General features: G+C 39.1%; 1 protein-coding gene across 1 annotated transcript; it reads right to left on the minus strand.

Annotated features, from left to right (window-relative positions):
• Positions 1–81: 81 nt before the first annotated feature.
• On the minus strand, positions 82–9,898 carry KLHL41 (kelch like family member 41). The gene is made up of 6 exons (XM_030018967.2): positions 8,702–9,898; positions 5,780–5,937; positions 5,580–5,687; positions 4,546–4,731; positions 2,583–2,729; positions 82–1,102 (listed from the first exon to the last, which is right to left on the minus strand). Exons 1-6 carry the CDS (start codon positions 9,809–9,811, stop codon positions 991–993), a joined length of 1,821 nt encoding a protein of 606 aa, XP_029874827.1. The 5' UTR covers positions 9,812–9,898; the 3' UTR covers positions 82–990.
• Between the last annotated feature and the right edge of the window lie 1,157 nt (positions 9,899–11,055).

An 11,055-nucleotide genomic window follows, 5' to 3' on the forward strand; every position in this document is an offset into this window, starting at 1 on the left:
GTACTAAGAAATCTGTGTCCTGTCAATATGGCAGTGATGATGAGCTGATCACTAGAAGAGACACCATAAGTGATACTTCTATAGTTTTTGAAACAAAGTTTAATTGTTAAAAGTTTCAACATCAAAATGCATCAACTCTGTATTAGATGGAAAAGTCCTCTCTGCCGTAGGTATTTGGTGATGGTAAGTCCTCTTCTAGGACTTTTTCATGAATGCTTGTTAATGGCCTCAGATCTCTGAGAAAAATGTCCATAAAATACTTGCTTTGGAAATAAATATAAAAGCATAAAAAAGTGGAAAATCCTTGTTACCAGAAGCCTAAACATAGTAGGTGAAACAGTTGAGCTATTAACCCTGTGAACTTGTCTCTCTTTCTTCACATGTCTGGCTACTAGTACAGCTTTAGCTGAGATTCACATTTCTTAGGCCACATAGTATTAAGCCACTTTTGTTTTCAATATGCATTTCAATTCCACGCTAAATTATTTTTAGAAGGCTCTAATGAAAATATTTTCGAGATATGTCTGATGAATGCAGGATTTACATAAAATGCTGAAGGGGGAAATCAGGCTGTACAAACAGCCAGTTAGAATAAAATTAGATACCTACTAGTTGTATTTAACTTAATTAATTCATGGGCATTGTTTGGAGGATAAGGCACCAATATCCTGGATTGTCTGTGTAAGGAAGTCTAACTAGTTTGGTTGGCAATTTCACAGAGTGAAAAATGGAGTTCTCTCTGAAATCTTCATTTATTCTAATCTACGTTAGTTAGAATTCTTGAGGATTTTAAACGTTGGCAAGAAATCAGTTGTTGTTGGTTACCTAGTACATATCTTAAGACTTGGACAGACAGATGAACTGTTTAACAGTTAACAGTATAACTAGCGTGCTGCTACAAAACTGTACAATTTGGGGATATTTTCATGCAACAAAACCAGAAAGGCCTATCAAAACTCCCTCACCATATCACATTTTCCAGCATTTTGTTTACAGTTTTGATAACTTGAAGAGGTTTAAGCGTGTAGCCAGGCAGGAGGCTCCAGTAGCATATCGGATCTCTTTCAGTATGCCAATCCATTCCTTCTTTTCATCATCATACCTGCATTGAACAAAATAAGGTCAGAACATAACATCTTAAAATTTGAGTTTGATGCTTCATCACACATACATGAAAAGGAGGATAGTCCACATGTTGCAAAGGCGTGTAGCAACCATGTGCTGAAGGATGCCACAAAAGGCTGCTTTTGTCCTCTAGAACCAAACAGAAAGATGTTCTTGCGCACGTGAGCTGTCCTTTTCCTGGTCCTTAAAGCTTGTTGCTGGCCTGTGTCATACTTTAATTACTCCTATAAAAGCTTCCTACTTGTCTTAAGTGTCCCTTCTGAATTCCTTCAGATTCTTACATATAAAGGTGTTTTTTCTGGGAATCCTTCCTATCCTTCTGCCACTTAAACTCCTCAGTTTACCTTAGCAACTGAAGAGTCACAGCAAAGATGTGATGTTTCATCACTGCTACCATGATTTAGATTAAAAAAAAAATCTAGGAGATAGTGTATTGGGTCTGGCTGAGATGGAGTTAATTCTCCCCATAGCAGCCCTCGTAGTGCTGTGTTCGTAGTGCTGTGTTCTGCATCGGTAGCTGGAAAGGTGTTGATAACACACCAGTGTTTTGGCTACTGCTGAGCAGCGCTGGCACAGCATCAAGGCTGTCTCTCCAACATTTTTGCCCCCCCCTCAACAGCAGGCTGGGGCTGGGCAAGATCTCGGGAGGGGACATAACCAGGACAGCTGACCTAAAACTAACCAAACAGATATTCCATAGCATATGACGTCAGCTCAGATATAAAAACTAAGTAAAGGGAGACGGAAGGGGGGCATTTTTGTCTTCCGGAGCAACCACTAGGTGTACTGAAGCCCTGCTTCCCAGGAAGTGGCCAGACATCGCCTGCTGATGGGAAGTAGAGAATAACATCATTTGCTTTGCTTTGCTTTGCTTTCACGCGTGACCTTTGCTCTTACTTTATTAAACTGTCCTTATCTTGACCCATGAGCCTTTTGTTATATTTTCTCTCCCCTGTCCAGCTGAGGAGGGGGAGTGATAGAACGGCTTTGGTGGGCACCTGGCGCCCAGCCAGGGTCAACCTACCACAGACAGGGATTTCTGATTCTCTTGGAACAATTACTCATTTGACTATTAACACATGAATATGTACAAACCTCTGTGTATACAGGCTTTTCTGTGTAAGAATGTCATGAAACAGAATGTTTTTATGGTACACTTACAAGGCTAAACCTGCCAAGAGATATGGCAACTTATTCTTTTAAAGAGTAAGAGAGTCTGAAGATCATGACTCAGACTGTTCAAATTATTAGTAGGTGGAAGTAGTCATTAGATTTAAGTCTCATGTTTATTTGTTACTTTCTGACAAACATTTCTATCTGTCAACAAGTGCTTTACAACCTGTGCTATGGTTCATTTCCAGAGTTAAACAGAAAACTAATTTTACCCTCCAGTGTCTACAGACCTCAATTTTAGATATGGCTTTCCACCAGGAAAGCATAATTAAAATTAAACTTACTTCCATATGTCAGTGACTTCACTGGGTGCAAATTCTTTAGATTCAAGCTGAATCATTGCAAAGCCTCCAATAGCATACAAAGCTCCGCTTAAGGTGACTAAACTGATGGAACTTCTCTCTTGGGGAAATTCAGGCATAATCTCCCACCTAAAAATGAAAAGAAAAACCTAAGTTAAACAAACACATGAGAAATACTCTAAACTGGATGCACTAAAATACACCTCTGGGTGACATAGATTCAGGTACCAAGGACCGCTTGAGTGAATGGTTTAGTAAAAGGAAAAAAAATCTGAGATTTATCAGCAGTGAGTTTCAGTGTCTCCATCCCCACAGGGACTTCCTGCAAGTCTTAAGTGATGGAATTACACCATGATGACATCTCTTCCCAGAGACCACTTCTTACAGTCGCCTGGTCCCATCGTCAGTAATATGCTTTATACAGATGTCTTGTTCCCCAGCTACTGTCATTTTTTCCCTATAGTTTCCAAAATGAATTCGTTTCAAGTGGCATTGACATAGTAATTTGAGTTAAAAAAAGTCACTGGAGCTCATTAGCATAATTTCAAATTTTCTGCCAATTCACACCTATGAACATATCAAACATACAGACATCCCGCTTCTGGATAATGTCAACATCAAAACTAATAGGCTAATTTGTCTCTCTCACTTGTGTGACTTGACTGTAACAAAACAGAGTAAACCAAGACAAGAACCTGCAGATTTTTCAGACCACAAGCTGCGCATGTTTCTGAACAACGGAAGAGAAGAATGCGCCAAACATCATGGTAACAAAATGATCTTTGCTTTCCTTTGCTTTCTATAGAAGGTGTAAAGTCCAAAGTTTCCTCATAAAATTACTTCTTGCATAATTCACATTTCATATTGTTAAATTTTATAAGCAAGTCTCTTTGGAATAGCATCCATTTAAGTTAAAGCTTTTGTTGTGAGGTTGATGGCTGCAATGCCACCTGTCAGTAAAGGCAGCACAGCCAAATGTGTTTATATACAATAGAAGTGCTCATTAATAAAATAAAGGTGCATCCAGGACCACTTACAAGTTTGAGCTACCAGAATAAAGCTTTACTGATACTATTTTAAATGAAAGTTTGTAAATAAGATGATAGGAAGGAAAAGCAACAGAAGTAAGAAAAAGGAAAATTAAGAGTAGAAAAACACAGATACAGAGGGTATAAACCTCTGGAAAATAATACAATTTTGAGGGATGCTTGACTGCGAAAGATTCTGGCTGTGAGGAAGAACATTGGAAAGTATCTGGACCAAATAAGTAAGCTAATTCCAGGTATAGCTTACTCTCTGTTGTCACTACTTTTTCTTTATAGTATTTCAGAGCATGCACTTAGAATTGAAAGTCTTCCTGGAGTTTTCATATTAAATAAATAAGCAGAATTATCCACCTGTCACTTAGCAGTGGTAAATGGTATTTGCTGTGACAAGGTAAGTGAACAGCAAGACATCCCAAGGCCACATACCCGAAGGACATTCAGCTAGTCCCGTTCAGGCACCTGATTTCTCTTGCTGGGGTTTCACATTTAGTGCCAGTACTGTTTCAACTACCTGGTGTGGCCCTTGCCCATCTCTCCCACTTCTCCCCTATTATGCCAGCACACCTGTTTATGTGGCTGTGTGGTTAACTAAATTGGGAAAATAATCAGACTTAAAAAAAAAAAGATTAGAGGGTGGATTATTTTTGCTATGTGAGCTCCTTGATCATGTTTGCGATGTAGCTACGCTAGCATAGAAAATGCATGTGGGGGCAAGAAAAATGGCCAGAGATAAGGGCTCTTTAAGCTGCTGCTGCTGTTGTTGCTAAAGATGTGAATGTAGACCAAGTGTCTCAGTGGGAGTATAGGCACCTGAACACCTTTGTCACTCTTACCTCAGAGCTGCTAAAAGCCTAGCTGATGAAACACTTGCTTAAAAATAGCTTGAATATTGCACTTACTTATTGGTGGTCAGATCAAAAGCTTCAACAGATGCAGTAAGGCCTTCTTCAGTGACACCACCTGCAATGACAATCTTGCCCTTATGGATAGCTGTTCCAAACATTGAGCGAGCCACTTTCATTGGAGCCAGGTCTCTCCAGTCTCCTTTCTTGGGATTGTATACAAATAGTCTATTAGTGCATTTCCTGGGGAGGAAAAAGAAAAACTGTGATCACTTCTAACAAACTTTTGGCTTGTTCCAAGTGAGACCTAGTTGAGGTGGATTGTGTAGTGTATAACACCTCTTTCTTCTCCATAAGACCCCTTCTTGTATCTAATCTGGGAACTTTTGCATGTCTACAAAGCACTAATCAATCACATCCATAGCACTAAATCAAATGTTAAATGCTGCTTACACGGGGCAGCAATTTCACTGTACCTTAGAGGAGAAAGACAACGTCCTTTCTCAGCATATTCTATTCAGAGGGGTTTCTGGAGGAATGTATGACAAAGGTTATAAAAGAAAGATTATGCTGCTGTTCTGGCTGACTTGACAAGCTTCTATCTATCTTAACTGTCCCCTATACAAACACTGAAAAATTACCACCACATGCTCAGTGTGAGTGAAAACCTCTATTTTCCTAATGTTATACCCATTAAGGTGTAACAGGCATCACCGGTTAGAAAATTTGAAAAACTGACACAGTAATTCCATGGCACCTAAGTATTTTTGTCCGGAAGGAAATAATACTTTCAGTGAGGGTCCTCACAGCTATATATTACTAATGTGTCTGCAAGGTAAGTAAAATTTGCCTTGGAAATAAGTATGGTCATTAAAATAACTAGTTGGGATTACAATTTATATGCAATTTTACCTTATCATGAAAAAGATATCCTATATACCATAATGTGTTCCCCTCTGTCAAATTGTTAGCAACCTTAATCCAGAGATGTAAAAAAGGAAAACCCCGATTTCTGAGTGTGAGGACATATAATCTATAAAGGACCAACCAAATAATGTTATAAATTGTCATGAAAAGACTTAAAGACTCACTTATCATCAGTTTTTCCGCCAAGACAATATATCAATCCATTGTTTGAGACAGTAGCATGGCCATATACTTTGATGGGTAGTTTTTTGATCTCACCCCATTTCATTGCCCTGGAACAAGAATAATACCACCGTTATGCTCTTTCAACTAACAATGGGCTATTTACACGTCCTCAGTGGGCATGATTAAATTTTAAACATACACAGGATCATAGCACAATACTGAATCTAGAGACTCCTCAGTGCGAAGGTCCTTGCCAGCAATTACATAGATCTTGTTGTCTGACTCCCCCAGCCCGAAGAGACACCTGGCTGATGGCAGTGGAGGAAGGGCAACCCACTCACCAGCGACGCTATCCAGCTGAAAGAGCATCAGAACAGGAAGTGTTAGGAAAGGCAAATAGTAAAAATCCACACAACGAACACTGTTCCACAGCATTAATCTAATTGCACTCAGTGTCTCTCAACAGCTCGTCTGCTTGCCTGAACAACCTACCCTTCCCTCAGTGCAGTTAACGAATGACTTCTACCCACCCATGCTTCGTGGTGCTGAGACCTAGCAGAGTCAATGCCACACAGCTCTCTTTGCATCTGCTCACCCTTACTCGTCCTCACAGAGTTTCTTTGCCTCTTTATTAAGCTCTTCTTCCTTGTTTAAAGGTCCCTCACTCTCTGGGTTCCCCATCCCATGCTGAAAAGAACAAGTTGTTCTTCTTCCTGCCTGAAGGGAGCAGACACTCCTGCCATTCCACAGCTATATATTTAGCTGGTTGCGCTCATCGCTACAACGAGAGATGCCAGGCATCCTCCCTCACACCGTTCCTCTTAATGATCAGGAAGTATTACATGGCAAATGGCACAGAAGTTTCTTTGGCCCTAGAGCAAAAGAGTGGTGTTTTGTCACAAATACCCTCAAAAGCTCCCGAGATCTCTGAAGACACAATGAATAAAGATTTCACTCCTAAACAAAAAAGGCAAGCCGTGCAGCTCCATTGGCAATAATATCGGTGTCATGCCTACTGAAGTACTCTCACAGCTGTCTCAATTCACATCCAGTATGCTGAAAACACCTGAGGAGAAGCAACAGAAGGAGGACAGAAGAAAAAAAACCAAACAAGACAATATTTTCCTAGACCTGTGGTGCTCAATTTTTGTTTTGATCTGAGAACTTACAATTGAACCTGGATGCTTTCTAACATTCAAAGAGAGTATTTTCTCTCTTCTATTGCATATAGATTTGCTTCACAATGTACAGGAAGGGAAGGTAAAACGTGAGTTTGCATGAGTGTAAAGGCCTTTAATAGAAAGCAAGAGAAAGTTCAGTCAAAGTAATCAGATCTGGGTTTAGCTCAGCGACATCCTTTTTCCAGAAGTATGTTCCACATTCAAGGTCTCCATGTTAAAACGCCTCTCCCAAATCCGACAGACCACCCCTACTGGACAGGAAGTTTTATTGCAGCAGTGAAATTTAGTCGTGGACATGGATTGCCCCAGTAGTTGGATCTGGGTGGCCTAATGAGGAGAAGACATACCCATCACAGATCACAGCATGCTTAGTGAATCAGTCTTGAAGATGACATATCTACTGATGATAGGGCATAAACTAGTCATGCATTTTTGAGCTGGTGGCAGCCTTGTTTCCTTCTGAGTTGCTAGCTACCAAATAAAATGCTAACAGGTGCTTCACTGGTGGAGAAAGGGAGATGAGCAAGTGAAAATCGGTTTGGCACCACATTAACATTTTAGAGGGAACAACAGCCACATGGGTAATGCAGACAAGTATTTTAACTATAGGCAGTAGCAGCAGCAGCTTAAAGTTGACAAGCGAGAGCAGGATTTCAGGAAACGGATGTAGACATATAAAGTAGGATCCTGAAAACTTCATCCATTTTTAATATCAGTGTTGAAGTTTAGTTTTTCAGAGGCCCCTTTCTAGTAGCCTGAGACTTAGACTATTCAGTTTTGGATTATATACATTATGACATCAACACAGTATTTCTATTAGAAGGATATTTCCGTAACAAGTTTTGCACTTCAGTGATTAGCGTTTTACACCTACATAAGGAAATGAAACAGTGCTAATCCCTCCCCAGCAAACTAAGACTTCCCTCTCATAGATACAACAAACGCTTGAAACCAACTCTTTCACTGGGTGAAATCAGTGAGCCATACTCCTATAAACACTTAATATTTGCATTTTTAAATATCTGAAGGCTTTAAAATTCTATCACTGCTTATCACTCTGCTTTATTCCATATTGAAACAGGACCTACTTTCACTCTTTTAGGCAAAATGTGCTTAAAGACAGGACATGGCCAGCAGCATACTGCATAACTCATCATGATATGGTTTAAATATCCCCCAAAGCACGTAGCCAGGTAGCTAACAACACAACAGAATTAGTTTACGGTGTAAGCATGCCAAATTGTATTTTTGCTAATTTTTCTGAAATATGTTGTGGAAGTTACAGTTTGTATTAATCAGCCTTATATTTACACAGATTTACAAAGATATAAAATTATGCTCTTGGTTGAAACATGGTATTTAGCGTACTGACATTGACAGTTTGCCAAGAAAACCACCTTGTACCTCTAAATTACATATTTTAGAACACCCTTTAGTTTTCAAAGGTAGATGTGACAAAAGGACTTCTGGAATTTTAGTGACAAAAGTGGCATTTAAAATATGCATATTACTGCTGTCATAAAAATATTTCACATGCAAAAAAAGAAAGACATCTCATTAGATCTAAAGCAGCTAAGCACTCAACTTTCACGGAAGTTAACAGGAATTCACAAAAGGTATTTTACAAAAATATTATTAGGCTTAAATTTAGGCATCTGTACCATTACAAATCTGGGCCCTAAACAATGAAAGCCAGTGCCTAGATATAATATACTAATCCTTTTAATCTTTTCTGAGATCTCACCGGGGGCTTGGTCTTGAAAGAGAAGATGCAAATCCCTTGGTTTCATCTATCTCGCCGAGACAGGAATAGCTCTCTATAGATACTTCTCTCCAATGACCGTACAGAGAGACTAGACAACTCACTTGCAGAGACTCAGAATACTTTTCAGTAACTCTTATAAGCACCTGTTACTGCACCAACAATTATAAGCTTATACCTGGAAGAAGTATGACTGGAAAGGCTGATCCTTGTTCTCGTCTTCCACATACAGTCCTCCAACAATGTAGACCTGATTTTGTCTGGTGACTATACTGGAATGATTTCTGGGAATCTGTTCTGCCAGGGCTGCTAGGTAGCACTCATTTTCAAGAGGATCATAAGCTACTGCAGCAGTGTCATTAACCAGAAGAATTAGGTCTTTGACAAACATGCCGTGCCTGGGAAGGTCATTTAGGTAGCCAGGCAATAAATCTTCATCTCCTACGTCGCCATTCACTTCCCCTTTGGCTGACTTTTCTGTACTTTTGCTAGAGTCAGGCAGTTTTCCAGCAAAAGCATCCTTAATAATCTTTACTTTTTTCTGAAGGTCTGAGTTGCTTTTAATTATATCATCCTTCTCAACATGTTCTTTGAAATATTTTTCTGGCATTAGGCGAAAACGTATGCAGTCAAAAATTTCCCCCAGGCTCTTTACTCTGTTCTCCTTGTCTGTTCGGACCCATTTCATTACTGCTTCAAAAACCAGTTCTTCCTTCTCTACGTTTAAGCTGTCAGGTGAAATAACTGAGATAAGTTCATGCGGGGCAAGCTGCATGAAGTCCTCTTCTTTGCAGATTTGCACAAAATGATCTGAAACAAAATCACGGGCAGAAAATGCAAGTCTTGGGCAATCAAGCAGAACACCTAATCGAAGGATGGCCAGACAGTTACCAACAGCAAGCCTCTTCTGAAGATAGGAGACGCACACAGTGAATACAGAAGGGATCTGAAAGCGACTGGCCAAAGCAAAAATATCTTGCACGTTAGAATCATTAAGATCAATACTTGCTGAATAAAGGTATTTGACAATCATATCCAGGATGTTGGGGTCAACATCATCTAGAACTACCTCTTTCTTTTTTTCTTCATTTTGCTCGGATAAGAAGTACTCACGAAAATAAGGGCTACAGGCCGACAGAATCAATCTGTGGCAAGGCAGGCTTCTGTCACCAGCTTTGAGAGAACAATCTATAAACTTTTTCTCTTCAAGGAGTTCCTTGAGGCCATCCTGAAGAAGCGTGGATTGATAAAGTCTGAGCTCTTCAGTGAGTTCCCTTTGGGAATCCATTTCGCAAATACTTGGGAAAGGGGAGGGAGCAGAAAGCTTTAGCTGTTGTCTGCCCAAAGGTCTGTCTGTAAAAAAGGCAGACCAATGTGCTTTGCCCTGCCTGATGCCTCTGCAACTTAATCTTGCTAGCTAAATATAGGTACATACTCTTAGAGGTCGGAATTTAGGATGGATGGTTTGGAAAAAAAAAGAGTTGCTCTCACAGCTGTCAAAGACTGAAAGAAGCAACTGTTGCTTTTAGTCGCTATGGTCAGGTTTTGCCATCATTCTCCACACTGAATCAATGAGATTACATGCAATGTAAGAAATTATTTGACATGAGTAAGGACAGCAGAATCTGACCCTCAGTGAGACAGCTATGAGCAAGATTGTAAATATACATGTTTCCAAATATTCTGAAATAGAAATATTATTAATCAAGTTGTCAGTTTCAACTACTGTTCACTTTTTCAGAGTTGCTCATCTCATTGCTGCAGTCATAAAGATACTTTAAGAATCCAGAACTTTGCATCAATTATCTATGCTCTAAGATTATTTTTTTACATACCCATATCACATCTGCAATTTCTTCAGATATTGATAATAAGACTTTGAAATTTGTTTTGAGTTTCTTCTTAATAGCCATTTGGTTGTATTTATTTGCAAACAAAACCCTATTGTTTAGATGTAAAATACACATTCAGGTAAAGTTCTGCTTTCAAAAATAACTTAAGATGAAGTCTCTACCCCCCCCCCTTAATAAACACCATCCTTCATTTCAGATAATTGGTAGACATTATCAACCCTTTTAAATTCGACTGTACTAGAAATGGTGTTAACTGCTGTTAAACTAAACCAAAAACAGTACATAGGAAAGGAAGAACAGAAAACAAAAAACATGTAATCCACCATATTAACATTACTTAATGGATGTGTAATTTAAAACACCTGAAAAAAATCTGAATTTAAACTAAAAAAGCCCCAAATCAGACAAGTAGTTTGAAAAGTGAATGTGAATTTAGAAAAATTATGTATATATGTTGAAGGTTTCACAATTTAGACTGGGAACATCTAGATTTTTATTAAAGGTGGTAATACAGCTCCAAAACAAATTTGAAATTTTAAATTGTTTAATGTACCTTGATGAAGGACTCTATTTTGCCTATACAGAGAATGCTTTTTACCCATATGGCAAAACGTTCGTTGAAGGTAATGGAAACAGGATCAAAACACAACTACTTGAATGCAACATCTACAACGAGGTA

The sequence above is a fragment of the Aquila chrysaetos genome, chromosome 6 (genome assembly GCF_900496995.4).
Source record: "Aquila chrysaetos chrysaetos chromosome 6, bAquChr1.4, whole genome shotgun sequence".
NCBI classification, from domain to species: Eukaryota; Metazoa; Chordata; class Aves; order Accipitriformes; family Accipitridae; genus Aquila; species Aquila chrysaetos.